Source organism: Microcebus murinus, chromosome 15 (assembly GCF_040939455.1).
Source record: "Microcebus murinus isolate Inina chromosome 15, M.murinus_Inina_mat1.0, whole genome shotgun sequence".
Lineage (NCBI taxonomy): Eukaryota > Metazoa > Chordata > Mammalia > Primates > Cheirogaleidae > Microcebus > Microcebus murinus.
Genome location: NC_134118.1, coordinates 29,289,391 through 29,312,048, shown reverse-complemented (window position 1 = coordinate 29,312,048; position 22,658 = coordinate 29,289,391). Strand labels below are relative to the sequence as shown.

The window sequence follows — 22,658 nt, the reverse complement described above, 5'->3', positions numbered from 1 at the left end:
TAACAGTGATGAGTGTTTGACTGTCAAGAAGAAAGTAAGATGGAATATATAAGTAGCCTTCCTTCCCCACTACATGTTGACCGCTCTCTGGCACAGGGGATCCCAACTTGTAGGACTCTGGTAGTTCCCCCAGTTTCTTTCATTTAGAGCCTGGTATCTATCCGTTACAAAAACTTTTCACTCTAGGCCTCTCAAAATACATATGTTACTTCTGGATTCGCAATTCATGATAGGGACAGACTCACTGAACATATTATAATTTAAATATCCTATGATGATGCCTCAGTTAAGGAGGTCAATCATAATTCCAATTATCTCTTGTATAATAGTAAGAAGGCTTCCCAAACTTACCAATGTTTGGGTGAACTCCTTAAGGCTACAAGAAATATTTTATATATATATATATTTTTTTTTCCTGGATCAGAGTTTAACTTATAGGAATCTTAGGCTCCACAGAGGTTAAGATCAGTGTGACAAGGTAGAAATATTACCAGAGTGGATGACAACAGGGGAGTTAAGACACACAGCATACCAGAAGGGGTACATATTGAAATTCAATGTAATAAATTGTCAAAGTTGCATAAGGACTAATAATAATTCAAGAATGGGTCAATGAATTAGGCACTGTATTCTCTTTTGTTTCAAAATAAACAATAAAATCAACTGCTCTGTCTAGACTATACCAGTCTCGTTACCATTCTTCTTCACTCATTTATTCAATCATCCATTTAACAAATCATTTTTTATTGCCTACTATGTGTCAGGCACTTTCCTAGGCTCTGAAAACACAGCAGACAATAGGATGGACAAAAATCACTCCCATGTAGAATTTATATTCTAGTGAAAGGAGAGTAAAGAAACATGTATGTAAAACACATATTATGTCAGATGATGACAGTGATCAAAAGATAGATAAAAGTGAGAAGAGAAATAGAATGTGTCAGGAATGGGTGTAGATGTATCGTCTCCCTGTTATAGAGAGGTATGTGTGTTACATTTCTGGGGATATGGGATGATTTGGAAATCCAAGGACTATATATACTGGCTTTCATAAAATGGATAAAAGACGTTATTGACTTTTTTCTTTCAAATTATTAAGGGGGTACAAAATATTTTTGTTAAATGGATATCTTTAACAATGCTGGTGTTGAAAGGCTTTTAGTGTGTCCATCACCCAAATAGTGTTCATTGTACACAATAGGTAGGTTTTCACCCCTCTCTGCCTCTCCCACCTTTTTGACTTCCAATGACTTTTACAGCTCTTTGTGCCTGTGTGCACCCATCAATTGGCTCTCAAGTATTAGAAAGCACATGTGGTGCTTGCTTTTCCATTCCTGAGATACTTAAGATAATTATCTCCAGTTCCAGCCAAGTTGCTGCAAATGACATTATTTCATTACTTTTGGGGACTTAGTAGTACTCCATGGTGTGTGTGTGTGTGTGTGTGTGTGTGTGTGTGTGTTTGTGTGTGTGTGTGTGTACATTTTCTTAATCCACTCATGAATTTTTGGGCACTTAAGTTGATTCTACATCTTTAAGATTGTGAATTGTACTGCAAAAAACATTTGGGTGGAGGTGTCCTTCTGATAAAATGACTTCTTTTCCTTTGAATAGACATCCATAGTGGGATTGATGGGTTGAATGGTAAGTCTACTTCTTTACTTCTTTGAGAAATCTCTATACTGTTTTCCATAGAGGTTGTACCAATTTTCAGTCCCACCAACAGTGCGTAAGTGTTGCTTTCTCTATGCATCCATGCCAGCATTTGTTGTTTTGGGACATTTTGAGTAAAGCCATTCTAACTGGGTAAGGTGACACTCACTGTGGTTTTAAATTTCATTTTCCTGATGATTAATGATATTGAGCATTTCTTCATATGTTTTTTTGGCCATTTGTCTACTTCTTTTGAAAAAAACTTCTGTTCGTATCTTTTGCCCATTTTTGATGGGGTTATTTGGTGGTTACATTTTTTTTTTTTGAGTATTTTGTAAATTCTAAATATTAGCCTTTTGTTGGATGCATAGTTTGAAAATATTTTCTCCCATTCTGTAGATTGTCTATTTGCTCTGTTGATTATATCCTTAGCTTCACAAAAGCTTTTTAATTTAACCAAGTTTCATTTATTTATTTATTTTGTTGTTGCTGTATTTGCTTTTGGGGTCTTCTTCATAAATTATTTGCATAGGCTTATGTCTAGAAGAGTTTTTCCTACATTTTCTTCTTGAATTTTTATGGTTTCATGCCTTACATTTAAGTGTTTTTCCATCTTAAATCAATTTTTGTATATGGTGAGAGATAGGGGTTCTGTTTCATTCTTCTACATGGGATTAATTTGGATGGCGTGAACACAGACCACGTGATGAAAGAATGTGTGTAGGGGTGAGAAGGATAATGGATTGGGATTGTCCAGTTCTGTGTTTTTTTCTTTACTTTCCTTAGTGGGGCCAGTAGAGAAACAGCAACTGTAAACTCACGTAGAAACACATCACTCACATGTTCAAGTCATGTGAGCTCTTCCCCATTCCTTTACAAAATATTTTTCCCCAAAAAAATTATGATCATGTCACTGTCACAATGATTTTGACACTAGTGCTCAGTGCTCCTCTTTTTAAAGAAAGGCCATTAAAGTATTTTCTGAAGTTAAGGAGAGGGATATATTTTATCTCTGTCTTTGGCAAATGTGCAGATTACATCAAAGACTAAGGGTTAGAAGATAAGTGTCTTCCTTTGGTAGGAACGCACATCTCTTGGTATTAGATTTATGCTTCTCCCACATACTAACTACAAGTTGGCTTCTCTACTATGTGGTCTGAACACCTTCTTGTCTCCTCCCTTTCTTTATTTCTTTTCTTCCTTCCTCTCTCCTCATTTTTTTCTCTTCTTTGCACCCAGTATGTACTGAGAACTTTGCCAGGTGCGGGTGGTAAGTTAGTCAATAAGAACAACACAATCCCTGCCCTCATGGAGTTTTTATCCCAGAGAGGATGAGTGGAAACATGCAATCAAATTATTAAAGAAGATAATTACACATTTATCAACAGTGCTTTAAAAAATAATGTGAAAGGACTAAGAGTAAATAATATTATAAATTTTAATTGTTTAATCATATATAAAAGATGCTATCCCCTTGAAAAGATGTATTAAAAGAAAATAATTAAATAGAAAAAATGCAATATAAGTTTTCTTTTAGATTTTCTAAAGTGCCTAATAAAATATTTTTTAAAAAATTTATAGAGCTAACTAATTCTTTTGAAATACTAATCAAAGATATATTATTATTTTATTATTATTAAGCTACTGGTGGGAAGGAAAGTATTTTACTTTTAAGGTATCCTGCATGGCTTATAAGGAGTCTCTGAATATGAATTCAAAATTTTTAAATGTATCTTGACCTCAAGAAAAGATGCTACAAAATATGCTTAAAATTTTTAAGAAACCTAAAGTTTAATATTCCAGTTGTTCTGTGCATGTCATGAACAGCACTTAAAAAAAAAATAGATCTGAAACTAGTTACTGAGGTTTCCAGATGCAATTGAAAGTACTGTTTTTTAATTATAGCACACAAACTAATAGTTACAGGCCTTATCTTTTTCTCATAAGTGTGAATTGTTGCTATTATTATTCTGAAATCTTTAGCATTGGCAAGGAAATGTCCAGTACTACTAGGTTCTACTGGCATTGACAATGCATTCTCTGTCAAGCCCCTGGTTTCTCTTGCTTTATTTTGTATACTAGATAGGATTATGGGCTTTAAAACGCAAGAAATAGTTGTTCATTCTCCTCTAAGGGATGATTTGGACAAATTCCTCTGTGCTTCTGACCCTCCTATGTTAAATAGGATTAATTACCATGGCATTCCCTAGAAATCCTCACTTAATCTTACTTCCTTATCCACACAAATGCTTATTTATTTGCATTTAGTTGGTTCCCACTGAAACAGCTTTTTATCCATGAAACAAAACAATTATTACTAATGTTATAGAAAATAAATTTGCTGACTAGATCAGAACTTTTAAAGAAATCTTTTAAATTGTGATAGGATTTATCAACTCAAAGTAAAGATTTACTGTCCATTCCCCTCGGTAACATTTCTAATAATTTTTAAAGAAACATACTTGATATGTGCAAATGTGTTTTTTTTAAACAAAACTCATTGCTATGCCCATCTTGTAAGCTTGAAAATAGCTACTTTTTTATGTTTGCTTTTTATTTAATTTTGTGAATGTATTTACATATGGAAGTCATTGAGCAAATGGTATTTTAAGTCAAATATGTATAATGTAATAATCTAAATCCTGTGAACAAGTAGTTCTTTTTATTATCTTAATAAAGAATTGGTATGTGTGTACATTAGGGAAATATTATTTCATCCTAATATGCACTTCTAATGTAAATCAGCTTATTAAGATGACAGAATCTAAATGGAGAAAAACCTAAATCAATATACTCAATGCAGCTGCTTGTCTACCTCAGAATCACAAGAGGATGACTGCTTACTTAAATTCTACGGGTGTTATTTTATCAAATGGAGAAAGGCCAAGACTTGCCAAGTTGTTAGCACCGTTGTACTGCAAGTACCCCTCTGCTGCCAACAAACTCAAGGCTGCCGTTCGATCAAGTGAAGCCTACTATGCATCCTTCATCTGGCCCTGAGAACCAAACATACAAGATCACAATGCAAGATATAGTTGCCCATTCTCCTCTAAGGGAACATGTAGAGACATTTTTTTGTGTGTTTTTTACCCTGTTTTACATCTGTCACCCTGTGAAATCCAAGTCTCTCCGCCTTGCTCTGCACATGTCCCAGTTGGACCCAATTTCCTTTCTTCTCCAATCCAAATCCATCATTGTGCCCTCTGGAAATTCTGCTCTCTGATCAGAAAACTCTCCTTTGCCTTCAATGTCTTATAAAAATATGTTCTTCACAATACTGACTTTAGAAAAATCTGGCTGCCTTTTAATAAAACTGTTTGGCCAGTAATTTTAATTAATTTAATTAAAGGCTCATTTTTTTTACATGTCCATTCTACCTCAGTGTAAGGAAGGTGGTAGACAATTGAATGGCTCCCTATTGGTATTTCTGAAATATTTCCTTTTTCAAAACTAGTCTTCTCCAGATAGATAAATAGAAAGATAGAGGAAAGAGAGAGCGAAAGAGAGAGAGAGAGAGTTAGAGAGAGAAACAGAGAGAGAAATGAGATAATAGATAGATCCACTCCTTTAAATCTCAAGCAGTTTTGATACATGATTCTTTCCTATCCTCTCCCCACAATTCACTAATGGATTTAACTCCTGCTTCAGGGATATTTCTGTCTACCCATACTCTTTCAATATTCTCAGTGACTTCAATAAGTATGTGAATAAACCACCCAGAAGAATTCTTTGCATAGCAAATGATCCTTAATCTTCTTTCCTCTAGTGATTTTTTTTTTCCTACATGCTAGGCTGTCAGGAGGACCAGATACATACCTTAGGTCATCTTATCCTAAAATCTTAGTTTCAGCCATTATACACCCAGGTCTGTTTTAAGAATGATAGATGTTCTCAAAACCACAAATATGGTGCTATATGGCTGAATCACTGACCACACCAGACATACATACAACATGTAGCAGAGATACCAGGATACCTTGATTAAGTCTGTGATCATGCTTTCAAAAAAGAATATTCTTTACCTGTTTGTCGAAGCCTTGACGTGAGCTATTATTCTTTGAGATATACATTGGAAAGTTAAACCAATTTGGGGGATAATTCTCCAAGGAAAATTTTCATTTAAGCAAGCATTTTTGAAGCTCAGATTTCACAGCAGCCCCAAAGAGAGTGCTTAAGTCTTACTGTTGGGGAAGACAACTTAAGAGAAGGAAGAGAGAGATCCTCATAGTACCTGTTTACATTTAAGAGTACCACTGAGGCAGAGGATTTACACCTTGTCAGAATGGTCATAAGAAAAAGAAAAGACTTTTAGTAGTTCCTTTCCTACCACAATTATTCAGTGGTCGAATAAGTAAAATAATTCAGTTCTACAACCTTATTCTGAATAGGATTCAAACAATATAGCACAGTTTCCAGAAAAAATATAGGGCCACCCAGAATTAAATAAACAATATGCCCATCTACCCATTTTTAATATTGGCAGTGAAAAACAAAGACACACAAACAAATAAAACCTTTAAATGTGATTGGATTTTACTATTGTCCTACAGAAATTAAGATGCTTATGTATGAGAGGGAACAGTACTGTTCTATTCCTGTAAAATACAAATTTGATAGATAATTCATTCTACTTTACCATCTAACTCTATATATTTTGGAGAGGCAGAAAGAAAGAGGTTAAAGTGGGTCCAATATACACTTAAGGTAATTGAAAAATATGTGGATTTTACCTGTCTCTGAGGGCATACAAAATAAGGTAGATGGCAGAGGCCAGGAATTGCCACTAGCCTCTAGGACTGCAGATAAATGTGTCCCCTACCACCGCCTGAGAGAAGATGGTGACAGATACTATTTTTTGATGTTGGATTGTTACATTCTATAACTTGGCATTATTTTTTAAGGAAAGTAGATGTTCACAACTGTGAAATGTGATGTCTTGGTTATAAAAATTTAGGAGGAGTATTTAAAATAGACCCATATTGTTTTGCATGATACAGTATTTGTAGCCATGGGAAAAGTCCAGAAATCAGAGTTTAGAGGTAGACTTGGGTATTGTATCTAGGGTGTAGAAAATTCAAGGCACACCTTGCATAGAGAACAAGAAAAGAAAAAGTGTATCAAGTACTCAATCTAAACTGAATTTCAATTTGTGATTAGGTAATATGTGATGCAAACCTACCCTTTACCTCCCTTACACATCTTTGATCAAGTCCTAATGAGTTTTTGCAAATATATATTTTTTTTCTGTAGAGCTCAAAGAGAAACTAAAGAGAGACAACAGAATCTGAATTATATCAATACATAACTGAGGACTTGTATTTAAAAAAAATATTTATGTTGTAAAACATAGTCAATGAAAATGCATTGTTTCTTTCATAACACATTTGTGTCTCATTTTTCAAAATAATGCTTTCATTACTCCTTAAAAATTTTATGGGCAAGAAAAAACCTGCATGAATTTAAGTATTTAATACTTAGATGTATGTAGAGACATTTTAGTAAAATATATATTTAGCATCTCAAAATAAAATTTATATGATATTTATTTAAAGTTCAGTTCAATTTAACATTTTATTTGTAACACATGGATGCTCTTTAATCTGAGGGAGAAATGCCCAGGATCACAGTGATTACAGAATGATAATATTTCCTTGTCTTTAGAACAGAACCCTCAGGATTTAATAGCACTCATGCTAGCTACATGAGACAGGTAGATAAACCATTCAAATGAGAGGAACAAAATAAATATCATGCTGTCATTTATGTCACTAATTTCTTGAAGTAAGCAAAACTATTTCTCTTCCTTTGCAAGAAAATTTTTTCATTGAAAAATTGGTGTTAAAACTTAACTTGTTTAAAGATGTATATATTTTTCTGGTTTACAGTGGCTACTAATATATTTGATTTGTTCTCACCCACCATCCAACCCTAAGCATTAAAGTAATGCAAAGGTTTAGCATAATGAAAATATTTATTAATCTCTGATACACTAAGTCACATGTATATGGCCTCTTTATTTCCACTATCATCCACTGCATCTTCATGAAAGTTATGTATGAAAATATAATTATAGCTAACAATTACATCATACTTTTTATGTGCTAGCTATTCTTCTAAAAGGCTTACATATTCCAAATAATAAAAGTATCACATAAAACTTATGTATAGGATATTATTATTATTGCTAGTGTATAGATAGGGAAACTGAGACACAGAGGTTTAAGTAACTTGCCATAAGTTACATACCTTGTAAGCAATAGAGATGTGATTTGAACCCAGGCTCATGGTCTTAACCACTATGCTATGATAATAAAAAAGATAATTTAAAAAAAATTTTCCTAAGATTTCCTCAATTTAGGGCCACTTGCTCATTTGCTATTTGATACATGTTCTTTTTGGTCTTTTGATGTGCATATCCCATCTTAATCTCTGTTGATTTCTCTTCTTCATTTATTACTTGTTTTAGCTCTTCCAGATCTTCAATTGCCAATAACAAATCAAGTATTCTAACATCAATTTTATCAACTTCAAGAACAGTGTTTGTTCAAGAGTTTAAAATTTCACTTTGTAAGGAATAAGTATTTTATCATCAGATATTTTCTAAATACAAAAATAAGTCTCAGACAGAAAGACTAAATGTGCAGTTATAGACATTTACATAAAACTAGAATGTTGAAGAGGTGGACTGAATGAGATCTATTTCTATAACTGGTCAGTTCATTTTAACAAACACTTTCTTGTTATGAAAACTTTCTAACTATAGTACAAAGGAGCCTACTTCCTTACTGCTTTTTATTATGTCTTTTTTCTTTCAACTAAACAGCCTCCTACGTTCTAATTTACTTGAAAATCTGCAAAAGAAACTCCAGAATATAACTTCATCATATGGAGCAAGAAAAGAGCGTATGCAGCCAGCTTTTGTGCTGCATTTATAAAACCCATGGCCAAATTGTACTTTTAAATTTTTACTTGTGACTAGCAGAATTTTTGAGTTTTATATTATATTCTCTCCTAATAATATCTTGTAACTTATTAACGGACACCATTAAGATCATTTCTCTTCTTATCCTAATTTAAATTATTTGAAATTTTATATTAAATTATGATATTATATAGTCCCAAGTTTATGAAAGAACGTGTATCAATTCTCTACAGTCTCTTTCAGAAGATAGAAGCAGAGAGAATTCTTCCCGACTCATTCTATGAGTCAAACATTATACTAATCCCCAAACCAGAAAAGATATTACAAGAAAAGACTACTGATCAATATCTCTCATGAGCATAAATGAAAAAGTCCTCAAAAATATTAACAAATAAAATTCAATAATATATGAAAATTTTTTTACACAATGAGCAAGTGGGATTTATCTCAGGTTTCAAGCCCAATTCAGTGTTCAAAAACCATTTAGTGTAATCCATTAAATCAACAACCTAAAGAATAAAAATCATATGATCATATCAATAGATGCAGAAAAGGCATTTGAAAAAATCAAACATTTATTCATGATAAAAATTCTCAATATACTGGGAGTAGAGGGGAACTTCTTCCACTTGATGAAGAATATATCTACAAAAATCCTACAGCTAGCATCATAATGAATAGTGAGAAGCCTGAAACTTTTTCACAAAAATCAGGAACATTCAAGGCTGCCCCCTCTCACCATTCCTTTCCAACATTGTACTGAAGTCCTAGGTAATTTGATAAGACTAGAAAAGACTAGAAAAGGATTTAAAAATTATACAGTTTAGGAAAGTGGCTTTGTTCATAGATGACATGGTTGTCTATATAGACTATATAAAAAATTGATATAGGCCGGGCGCGGTGGCTCACGCCTGTAATCCTAGCTCTCTGGGAGGCCGAGGCGGGCGGATTGCTCGAGGTCAGGAGTTCAAAACCAGCCTGAGCAAGAGCGAGACCCCATCTCTACTATAAATAGAAAGAAACTAATTGGCCAACTAATATATATAGAAAAAATTAGCCGGGCATGGTGGCGCATGCCTGTAGTCCCAGCTACTTGGGAGGCTGAGACAGAAGGATCGCTTGAGCCCAGGAGTCTGAGGTTGCTGTGAGCTAGGCTGACGCCACGGCACTCACTCTAGCCTAGGCAACAAAGTGAGACTCTGTCTCAAAAAAAAAAAATTGATATAAATCCTCCTGAAACTAATAAGCAATTATAGCAAGTTTTCAGGATACAAGGTTATTATACAAAAGTCAATGGCTTTCCTATGCCTACCAGCAATTAATAGGTATAATTTAAAATTAAATCATAATACCATTTACATTAGCACCCTCCAAAATGAAATAGGTGTAAATCTAATCAATGTATAAAATTTGTATAAAATCTATAGGGGGAATACTGCAAAACTGTGATGAATGTAATTAAGGAAGAACTAAATAACTGGAGAAATTCCCCATGTTCATGGATAGGTATGTTCAACATTGTCAAGATGTCAGTTCTTCCCACTTGATATACTTTTTATTTTTTTATTTTTATTTTATTTTTGAGACAGAGTCTCGCTTTGTTGCCCAGGCTAGAGTGAGTGCCGTGGCGTCAGCCTAGCTCACAGCAACCTCAAACTCCTGGGCTCAAGCAATCCTGCCTCAGCCTCCTGAGTAGCTGGGACTACAGGCATGTGCCACCATGCCCAGGCAATTTTTTTCTATATGTATTAGTTGGCCAATTAATTTATTTCTATTTATAGTAGAGATGGAGTCTTGCTCTTGCTCAGGCTGGTTTCGAACTCCTGACCTGGAGCAATCCGCCCACCTTGGCCTCCTAGAGTGCTAGGATTACAGGCCTGAGCTACCGCGCCTAGCCCCACTTGATCTATATATTCAGTGAATCCCAATCAAAATCCCAATAAGTTATTTTGTGGATATTGATAAACCAATTCTAAAGTTTACATGGAGGGACAAAAGTCCTAGGATAGCCAACATAATATTGAAGAAGAACAATATTGGAGAACTAACACTACCTACTTTCAAGGCTTGCTATAAATCTAAAGTAATCAAGACAGTATGTCATTGGTGCAAGATTAGATAAATCAATCAATGAAACTGAATAGAAAGCCTAGAAATATACTCATATGCACATATGAGAAATATACTCATATGCACAATATAACATAGCATAAAACCTAGATAATCATGAACATAACAATGAGTTTTTGGATAAAACGCCAGTGGCACAATCTATCAAGTAAATAATTGATAAACTGAACTTTATCAAAATTAAAAAGCTTCTGCTCCACAAATAAAATATCAAGAGAATGAAAAGACAAGCTACAGATTGTGAGAAAATATTCTCAAAAGACATATTTAACAAAGCACTGTATCCAAAATATACAAAGAATTCTTAAAATTTAATAGTGAGACATGGACAATATGATTGAAAAATGCGCAAATGTTCTGGGCAGAAACTTCACCAAAGAAGATATACAGATGGCAAATAAGCATATGAAAAGATGCTCCTCATTGTATCTCATCAGGGAAATGCAAATTAAAACTATCATGAGATACCATTACACACAGAATAGAATGGTCAGAATCTAGAACAATGGCAACACCAAATGCTGGTGTTGATGTGGAGCAAGAGGAACTCTTTCCTTCAGTGCTGGTGGGAATGCAAAATGGTGTGTCCACTTCGCAGGACAGTTTGGCAGTTTCTTACCAAACTAAACTTACTCTTACCATATGACATAGTGATTGTGCTCCTTGATTTTTACCCCAAATAGTTAACAACTTATATATATGTCCACACAAAACCTGCACACATACATTTACAGTATCCTTATTCATAATAGCTAAAGCTTGGAAGTAACCAAGATACTCTTCTGTAGGTGAATAGGATGTATGCAGAAAGAAGTGAGTAAGAACCTTCCTAGATTATTACCTTCATGTGCCTCTTGGTTGGCTAATATATACATGAGAGTCTAAAGACATCTTCTGCTCTCACAGCATCATAACTTTCAGATGATTTGAAAAAAATATTCTTCAGACATAAAGTCAACATTAAAAGTAGTTGAGAAAACAAAACTGAACTTTGTAGCAGATGAACTTTATTATGGATTGGATTGTGTCTCCCAAAAGATATATTTAAATTCTAACCCCCAGTACCTCAGAAGATGAACTTATTTGGAAATAGAGTCATTGCCGCTACAATAAGATAAATTAAGATAAATTCATTCTGGAGTAGGGTGCACCCTTAATCTGATATGACTGATGTCCTTATGAGAAGGAAGACCATGTGAAGAAAAACATACAGGGAGAATATCTTATGACTACAGAAGTAAAGATTAGAGTGATTGCCCTACAAGCCAAGGAATGCCAGAGAGTGTCTGGGGCTACTTGAAGCCCCAGGGAGTAGTAAGGACCCTCCCCACAGGCTTCAGAGAATGCATGGCCACGTTAACACCTTGCTTCTGGACATCCAGCTCCCAGAAGTGAGATGATAAATTTCTGTTGCTTTATCCACACAGTTGGTAGTATTTTGTTATGGCAGCACTAGAAAACTAATACAAACTGGAACACAATGGAAACTTGAAATATGTATGAATGCAGTGCTGTACACTGCCATTTCCCAATGCTTAGCAATCTTTCTTTTGGATTTAGATGTGGATTCTCTGAGAATAACTAGATTTGATCTGATCATATTTTGTGTCCAACCAATGGCTACAGTGGTGCAGCTATGTTAATAAAAACTAAAAAAAAAATCATAAAAAATTTAAAATTAAAAAGTAGAATAAGACCCCAAACATTTCAAATTGTCAAGCACACATAGATCAAGATGGCAAGCCTTAATTAAATTAACTAGTCATTTATTATTACTATAAAATATAAGTTTCAAGAGTTTCATTCTTGCAAAAAAATCATGGGGCATATGACAACATAAATGTTTTAATTACAATAGCTTCTAATTGTATTCTAATCCTAGAGTTCAATTTCTTAAATACTAATGCCTGGAATTTAGTAATTACTCAATAAACTGAAATTAAAGAAGATAATGAATATTATCTTAATAATTAATGATAATTAATTTGGATGATGATGACTATTAATATAATCAAATTTGCTAACAAGGTGATTTTAATATGAAGTCTTTAAAATGTTACACTATTCCAAAGCTTAGAAAATAGCTTATCTAATGTTTTTTTCCAAACCTATATTCACTGTTAAGGGCAGGAGCAAAATCTGCCTAAAGATATGTTATTGGGATCATCAAAGTCAGCAAAATCCATCATTACTGTCACCATTTTTCTATTATCCTGGTTTGGCTTCTTCTCTCTTCATTACTCCCTAAAATCACCATATGTTTTTGAAGAAATCATGGCCTTTACACATTTTAATAGTATAGACAGTATTAAAACCAAATTTAATATGTTCAAATTTATCCTTGATTATTTAAAAGTACTGGAATATGTCAGTGATTCAATACTATCTTAAAGTTTTTATTTATATTTTTCTATAGATATGCTCAACTGCTGTTCAATAGTGTATTTATATTTTGGATAAACCACCTTTTATTGACTGATAGAAAATTAAACATTACATAGGTTCCAGAATATATCAGGAAAGATCACATAAATTCTATAAGATAAATAACTTGTAATTCCTTTAGGTATTTAAGGTATAAAAATCTATCAAAAGTAGAAATCTCTTTCAAACTGTAAAATACCATAAATTAGTTAAATTTGCTCTGAAAATTATTGTATTTTCACACTTTAATTATATGGATCAAATATATATAGTATTATCATACAGTAAATTCACACAAATGCAAATATATTGTGTATGTTACACTTCAGTAAGTTTGTTAATTTAGTAAACAATCATACCTGAGTTAGCTCATTAATATCTACAAGTCCGTTACTGTCTGCATCAAAATACTTAAACATTTGATCCACCAACAGCTTTTTCCGAGCTAGGTCATCGCCATTAGGATTTTCATTTTCTTGCATAATATACTTTTGGTTTTGTAAGTCTAAAAGCATTTTTTTCATCTTGCTGTATTCGGTGGTCTTGCAGTTATCTCCTGTAATAAAAGAAATAAGTTATTTTCAAAGCAATATTATTGAAAATAAATAATTTATGTTATTAAAGTTTAGAAGCTGATATTTTATGGATATGATACTATGTACATAATTTTTACATTTCTAGTTTTGCATGATTTATGATTTGTTCAAAGAAGGAATGAACTATTGCCACTGTAGGATAGAGATAATTTCTATCAACTCAAATATTAAATAACAACATATTTACTGTGTGATTTCTTCATGACAAAGATGCTGATGCTACGAGGGACGTAGAAAAATGTGATAGTTCCAATTTGCTCCAGAGTTTAAACCTATTGTCTTACTTTTCATCCTGACTATACATCTCTATATTGATAGTTTTACAGGTGCAGGGAGGTGAAATGAATTGCCCAAAGCAAAAGGTTCAATTGCGCTGGGTTTTGCATTTAAATGCATATACATCTGGCTCTAGAAGATTATGCCACATTTTTTATCTGAAATATTTATAGATGTTGGATTTGCTTTAATGAAATTTAAATATATGTGTGTGTGTGTGTGTATGCGCACATGCATGTGTGTATACATACACACACACACCCTGTTAGTTCTGGCTATTCTTAATGGCATTCCTTATATTAGTGTTCTTCAAAAAGTCTTTTCTAATTGCTCTGTTATTCATTTATCTCTCCTCTTAGGAAACTCCATGTATAACACGGTATATAATTGCATTTGCTATCTTAAATTTGATCTTTCTAAATTTCTTCTTCACAGCTAAATTATATGCTTATTGAAGATTATGCCACATTTTTTATCTGAAATATTTATAGATGTTGGATTTGCTTTAATGAAATTTAAATATATGTGTGTGTGTGTGTGTATGCGCACATGCATGTGTGTATACATACACACACACACCCTGTGTGTGTGTGTATGTATACAACATTACAGATTTCCAGTATCTCCCATGTAAGTAATCATCACAATACCAGGAGCATCATAGTTAATGAAAATAATTGCTTGGCTTAATGCCTCTCAAAAATAACTACAATTCAGGCCGGGTGTGGTGGCTCACGCCTGTAATCCTAGCACTCTGGGAGGCCGAGGCGGGTGGATCGCTCAAGGTCAGGAGTTCAAAACCAGCCTGAGCAAGAGTGAGACCCTGTGTCTACTACAAACAGAAAGAAATTAATTGGCCAACTGATATATATAGAAAAAATTAGCCGGGCATGGTGATGCGTGCCTGTTGTCCCAGCTGCTTGGGAGGCTGAGGCAGGAGGATTGCTTAAATCCAGGAATTTGAGGTTGCTGTGAGCTAGGCTGACGCCATGGCACTCACTCTAGCCTGGGCAACAAACGGAGACTCTGTCTCAAAAACAAACAAACAAACAAAAAATAAACCCAAAGAAACACAAAATAACTATAATTCCTCTAATATCTTCACAAGTTATTTTACAAAGAATTTTACTTGATGATATATTTACATGATGATATACTTATAAATAGTTCATTGAAATAAAATGCATGCTGCTGATAGCCAATGTAATATAAAATATATTACACAAGAATGCAGTGCATAATATAATTTGCAAATTAAATACTACGTGTTATATTAGCTGAAAATTTTTACAACATATTTTTAAGAAAAAAAACCTCTAGCTTTATAATTATGATACATTTTTACAAGTAGGCTTTGAGAGCATCTACAATTTTAAAAGAAGATTTCTAAAGATGTTTAAACATATGTCTGAGAAGCATGGGGTTGACAAACATTATTTGAAGTCTCATTCTCTTTCAAGACAAAGTGAAATACAATCTCTTCTACAGAGATGATAGACTATCTTTATTTTTCAAAGATAGTGAAATGACTACTGTTGTTCAGCAATTTCAGTTTTCAGCAATACTGTCAACAAGTTCTTTTTTACAATAAAATGTAAACTTGGTGCTGCAGATTAAGTCAATCTTGCATTATTCTATTCCTACTAAAGAATAATAATAATAATATGTTTTCATAATAGCAAGAAACTCACTGACAAAAGAAAGAAGTAAACAAATCTGGAGCCACTGCTAGCAATTTTGGTGTCTGGGAAAGCACAAAAAGAACCTTCAAATATGCGTATTTGTGCTTGTGTGTGTGCACATGTGGACCAGGAAGGAGAAGAATGTGTGATAGAAGAATGGGAAACAGGATTATGACCCATTCCAGTAGCTGCACCTTGGATTTTTATATATGACCCTGGATCTGTATCTCCTTCATTTCTATGGACTGCAGGGGTGCAGAGTGGAGGTGGGAGGGGGTGCTGACCTTGGAACATAGGCAATGAGGAGATGAGAATGTTGCTGAGAGTCAGAAGGGAAATGGGATTTAAACACTGAAGACATTGCAGCTAATATTTAAAATTGGGGGAGGAGATAAATTTTAGGTTGTCACACTCTAATTTTGATCTAATCAAATCAGTGGCGATGACCATCACACTCTCATTAATGCTTTCATACCCCAAATTGTTATAAATTTCTTCTTAAGGCCAGGCATTGGGGAGATTGCTGGCAATCCAAAGAAAATATTAATAAAAGAACTTTAGTTAAGGCATTCATATTCTATGGAAATGTACAATAAATGGTTATAAAATTAATTAAATATTTATAAAATTTGTTAATTTAATAAAAATCTCACAATTCTTTAGTAATACACAGGTATATCTGTTATTAATAATAGATTTGCATGTAATGCAGGCTTCCTGTGTGCCAGGAAATTTATACATATTAAATAATTTTATACATATTAAATGCTTACAACAGCCCAAAATGAAAGGCATATGATTACCACCATTTTACAGATGAGGAACTAAGGCAAAGAGAGAGTAAATAACTTGTTCGAGTTTACAAAGCTAGAAAGTACAAAATGATTTTTACACATAGACAATATCTCTCTTTTATTCTTTAATTTTACTTCTCTCATCTTCACGTTTTTCATGGCCATTTAATAGTTAAAGTCAAGTTTTATATGGATTCAGAAAATTTATGTAAGGATTATTTGTAAAGTGAGGCATAAATGTAATAATAAACCCTAGGCAATATCATTGCTTACACCAAAGGTAGAGAAAGAAAAATCACAAAGAAGAAGAAGAAAAAAAGAAGAATCTGAGAGGGAACAGACTCTGAGAAAGTACTAAAAAGAAAATTAAAGGGAAAATAACTTTTCAAGAGAGTATCATGAAATGTTAAATGTTTCACAGTAAAAGTAAAATAAACACTAAAACATATCCAGTGAATTCCTTAAATTGGAAGTAATTTGTGACTTTAAAAAAATTTTAGTGAATAAATGGAGCAAATTTCATATTACTATGGGTTAAGAAATGAATTCAAAATGATGATGATTTGGAAATTTTTAGTATTTACTATTCTTTTAATAATTGTTAATAGGAAAGAAAAAGAACTAGCATGGTTCATGAAGAACAATGGACATTTAAAATTGCCCCCTCGCCCTGCCCCATCCAAAACTAGCATTGGGCCGGATGGTAAAAAGTGCTGTTTGTTTATCTGGTTGCGCAGGTAGAATCCTCTCCTCAAAATTTAATTGCCAGGTGGTATAGGATTGGCGTAGTTAAAGCAAAGAAATATTTTCCTGGATTCACTTCCTGATCTGGAAAACCAGTACAAAACCTCCTCTGCTGTTCCTATTCTAGACAGGAGAACATACTGGTGAGCAAGAACCTATTTGTTGGTCACTGTACATCAGCTTCCATCCCATGGATGTAGTGACAGGGGCTGTGCCCATTCTTGACTCAAAGTAACGCTGAGGGCAGTTAAAATCCATCTGGCCTTGGGGGCCTGGGAGGATGCAGAGTCACTGACTCTGAGGTGGGTGCACCTGCGCAGCTGGCAGCGCCTCCCCAGGTCCCTCAGAACTGAGGGTATTGACACCTCACATATCTGATGGGTCATCCATCAGTTCCGAGTGCATGATAAGTGCTAAAATTTATAGATTATATCAATTATGCATGGTATAATACATTTTTGCCAAGGCTTCCATTTGTTCTTATCACTTTTGAAATTACATTTTTATCCCTCCCTCTGATCTACTAGTAAAAAGTACCAATTCCTTTCAACACAAAATATCCAATCAAGAGTACAAAAAATTATTTTTTTCTTTTTTAAATATTTATTTTTAGAATTTGATTAATTCAATTCTAATATAAGCTGACATGTGAGAAATCCAAACAATAAAAATGTAATGTTTTCATTTTAGTGTCAATTCCATTCATATATTATGATGTATATGGGAACTTTTCTTCGTGAAATGTTTGATAATATTATAGAATTCTTTAAATATTTTAGATAAATATTTGTATTTATAGCAAAAGAACCATGTCAAAAATTTAGTTGAATGATTTAATATGCATATATGAATCAAATTCAGCATGGAAAGCTATCATATTCATATTAATTGTAAGTTGTACAACCGTGCATACAAAAGAACTAAAATTTTATTGGTTAAAAACAGCCTTAACAGAACTTTAAAACAAACTTTAGTCTTTAACTGTAATATGTACTTAAATATCAAAAACAAAAGGATGCAAATGATACTGTGTTACCTGGACTTTACTAAATGTACTATAGTTATACATAAATTAACGTAAGCTTACTAGGTTTCAGGTACTATTCTAGTTCTGGGGATTCACTAGGACAAATGCACATACACAAACCAATTCACAACATAGTACGTTTAAAGAGCCACGATTTTATCATACATCCAGGTAAAGCTTAAAAATTTTCAAAAATTTATTGTTGATCTTTCAAAATGGACCAAGGCATTTTTTTTAAGGATTATAGTAAACATTTCATTCTTTATATAAGTTTATATAATGCCTTATTTGGATGTTAATATTGTATTTTCTAAAAATATTGTGAACCACTAAACTTATGAATTATCACTAGATTATCAAGCATGTATTAATCTTGAATAAAATGAAATTTTATTTGAATAAAATGAAATTTAACTGAGGCTACCACTTTCTCTTTGGTGCCTCACAGGGCCTACTCCAACCCACCTGCCTTTCTGCTGTCCTGATATCTCATTGGCTTCTGAATGAGGGACTGTGTTCTAATAAATTGTCTTACAACAACAACAACAACAAAAAGACTTTTTAAAAGAATGTTTTAGGTTTATTGAAAAATTGAGCAGAAACAACAGAGCTCCACATGTCCTATTCCTTCACACCCACACAGCCTCCCCCACTATCAACACCCCACATCACAGTGTTACAATCAATGAATCAACATTGACATAGCATTATCGGCAAAATCGAAGTCTACATTACAGTTCATTAGGTACATTGGGTACATTAGGGATCTTGGTGTTATACATTCTATGGGCTTTGACAATTGCATAATGGCATGTATACACCATTATAGTATCATACAGAATAGTTTCACTGCCCTAAATATCCTCTGTGCTCCATCTATCCATCTTTCCTTCCCCCGTTACCCTTGGCAACCACTGAACTCTTTACTGTCTCCATAGTTTTGCCTTTTCTAGAATGTCATATAGTTGGAATCGTCCAGTATGTATGTAGCTTTTCAGATTGGCTTTTTTCATCTAGAAATATATATTTATGTTTCCAAAATGTCTTTTCCTTGCTTGATAGCTAATTTCTTTTTAGTACTGAATAATATTCCCTTGTACAGATGTACTGTGGCTTACCCATTCGCCTCTTGAAGGGCATCTTGGTTGCTTCCAAGTTTTGGTGATTATGGATAAAGATTCTATAAACATTTGTGCACATGTTTTTGCATGTGAGTTTAAGTTTGTGTAAATACCAAGAAGCACAATGGCTGGATTGTATGGTAGGACTATGTTTAGTTTCATAAGAATGCCAAATTGTCTTCCAAAAGTGACTATACCATTTTGCGTTTCCACCAGCAATTAATGAGAGTTTCTCTTGCTCTGCATCCTTGCCAGGATTTGGTGTTGTTAATGTTTTGGATTTTCAGCATTCTAAGTATATAGTGGTTTCTTGTTTCAGAGGGAATCTTTTAAATCCATAAGGGATTATTTTTATAAGAGACCTTGGTTACTTTACCCTTCCCTCACTTTCCATAGCCACGAAATTTGCTTTGACTTAATTTAATATTACCCTAAGCATTATTAAATGGTTAAATAAAGATGACTAAAAAATTAATTCAATTGACATGCTTACTGATTAATCTTGGAAATTAATCTTACTGGAAATAAAAGTGTTATGAGTTAAAAATCCATTCTTCAAACACTTTACTACTTAGGAAATAATTTGTCAATTATATGCCACACTGTCATTGGGAACTGTCTTCTAATGTATCCAAGTGGTAGTAAAAAAAGTTTGATTCTCTTGTTTGGCAACTGTGAATATGTATGAGAATTTTACAAAAGATATTCTAGTGTCCAGGTCACTCTGCTTTCTTAACCCTGGGACAACATCACCTGAAATGTTTCTAAGTCTCCAACTATATTCAAATGTGACACACTCTGCATCAAATGTGAAGCTTAGCCGTTATTTCCTTTCACCATCCCCTCCCACCATTCTCACAAACACAAAAACATGTTATAAACTAAAGATGCAGAGAACTTCTGGCAGAAAACACAACAAAATAAAACAAAGCACAATACAATCAAGAAATTGATAATCTAGAATGCCTAGGACCTAAGAAAATATAACTTATAATATTAGCTATCATAACTGGTAAAATGCATTATTTTAAGCTCAGTGAATTTAATAGTCTTCAAAATCATTATTCTTAGAGTCAAAACCAGAAAAATACAATATTCTTCATATGAAAAAAGACATATCTCCTATAGGGTATATGAAAACTAATGCTGTTAAGCTACTTGTCACTTAAGTTTTTACTGATTAATCTTTTGTTCTTCTGTTAACATATCTATAAATAATTTGTATGTGGTATACAAGGCTATCCTTCTTTCCACCACCCTATAATTACTATTAAAATGTGAGTGCATTATGTCTTATATAGCATGTAGATCGTATAGTTTTGGTGTAGCAGCCTGTGCTTTATTAAGGTTGTTAATTTTGATTTACATTTTTTTGGATTTATATTGCATTTAGGAGTAAATATATATGAAATATATTCACTTTATAAAATATCAGAATATTATGAGAATACAAATGTTTTGCTTACATGAATTGCTTTTGGACAGTTTAAATAAAGGTTATAAGTGTGCCCATCACCCAGAGAGTGTACCGTGTGTATTTACTCATCCTCTCCTCTCTCTTCCCACATGCTTGTTTTACGCTAAATTTTACTTTCATATGTGCATTTGAGTGTTGATCGATTAATTCAAATTAAATAGTGAGTACAGTGACGTTTGCTTTTCCATTCCTGTGATACTTAGAAGAATGGTCTCCAGTTCCATCCAGGTTGTTAGAAAAAGTATTAGTTCACCATTGTTTTTTATGGCTCAGTAGAACTCCATGGTATACATATATCACATTTTCTTAATCCGCTCATGTATTGATGGACATTTGGGCTGTTTCCACGTCTTGGTGATTATGAATTGTGCTGCTATAAACTTTCAAGTGCAAGTGTCTTTTTGATAAAATGACTTTTTTTCCTTTGGGTAAATACTCATTAGTGGGATTGCTGAATCCAATGGTAGGTCTACTTTTAGTCCTTTGAGGTATTCCCATACTAATTTCCATAGAGGTTGTACTAGTTTGCAGTCCCACCAACAGCATATAAGTGTTCCTTTCTCTACAGATCTACACTAACATCTATTGTTTTTGGACTTTTTGATAAAAGCCATTCTCACTGAAGTTAAGTGATATCTCATTGTGGTTTTGATGTGCATTTCCCCAATGATTAGAAAATTGAACATTTTTTCATGTTTATTGACAATTAGCCTATCTTCTTTTGAAAAGCTTCTCATCATGTCTTTGCCCACTCTTTAATGGAGTTGTTTGATTTTTTTCTTGCCAAAATGCTTGAATTTTTCTAGATTCTGCTTTATTAGAGGTATAGAATGGAAATATTTTCTCTCATTTTGTAGGGTATCTATTTGTTCTATTGATTATTTTTTTGTCTGTGAAGAAGACTTTTTAATTTAATTAGGTCCCAATTATTTATTTTTGTTGTTGCTGTGATTGCCTTTGGAATCTTCTTCATAAATTCTTTGCCTAGTACAACATCTATAAGATATGTTCCAACATTTTCTTCTAGAATTCTTATAGTTTCATGGCTGAGGTTTAAGTCTGTTGCCCATTATGAATTACTTTTCGTGAGTGGTGAGAGGTGAAGCTCCTGTTTTAGTCTTTTATGTGTGGCTATCCAGTTTTCCCAGCAACATTTATTGAATAGGTATTCTTTTCCCCAGTGTGCATTTTTGTCTGCTTTGTCAAAAATCAGATGGCAATATGAGGATGGTTTTACATCTGGGTTTTCTGTTCTGATTCATTGGTCTATGTCTCTGTTCTTGTGTCAGTATCTTGTTGTTTTGGTTACTATAGCCTTATAATATATCTTGTAGTCTGGTAAAGTGATGCCTCCTGATTTGTTCTTTTTGCTTAAGGTTACTTTAGCTATATGGGGTCTTTTCTGGTTCCATATGAAGGGTAGAATTATTTTCTATATTTTTTCTAGATCTGAGAAAATTGACTTTGGTATTTTAGGGGGCTTACATTGAATTTGTAAATCACTTTGGGTAGGAAAGACATTTTAACAATGTTGATTCTGCTGATCCATTGGTATGAGAGTTGCCTTTTCATTAATTTAACTTTTCTCAAATAAATTTTTCTACAACCTAAAAGCATATGAATTATAAATATATTTACTTAAGAAAAAAATTCATTAAAATGTGCGAAATTTCTAAAGTCCATAGGTGTTAAATTTCTAATTTTCACCTATGAATAAACATCAGAAGAGAATTACTTAAGTAGTTGTCCTTTTCATGTATGTTGTCAGATGAAAATTAATCGCACAGCATTTGTTTTGTTTTAAGTTTTATT

The 22,658-nt window shown here is 33.3% G+C and overlaps 1 protein-coding gene across 4 annotated transcripts in view; it reads right to left on the bottom strand.

Annotated features, from left to right (window-relative positions):
* The window catches only part of FSTL5 (follistatin like 5), a 696,991-nt gene that overhangs the window by 330,819 nt on the left and 343,514 nt on the right, over window positions 1–22,658 (bottom strand). For all 4 annotated transcript variants that reach the window (XM_012735602.3, XM_012735603.3, XM_012735600.3 and 1 more), the window contains exon 5: window positions 13,489–13,685. In XM_012735602.3, the coding sequence (XP_012591056.1) occupies window positions 13,489–13,685 (197 nt within the window). The remainder of the gene's footprint in view (window positions 1–13,488; window positions 13,686–22,658) is intronic.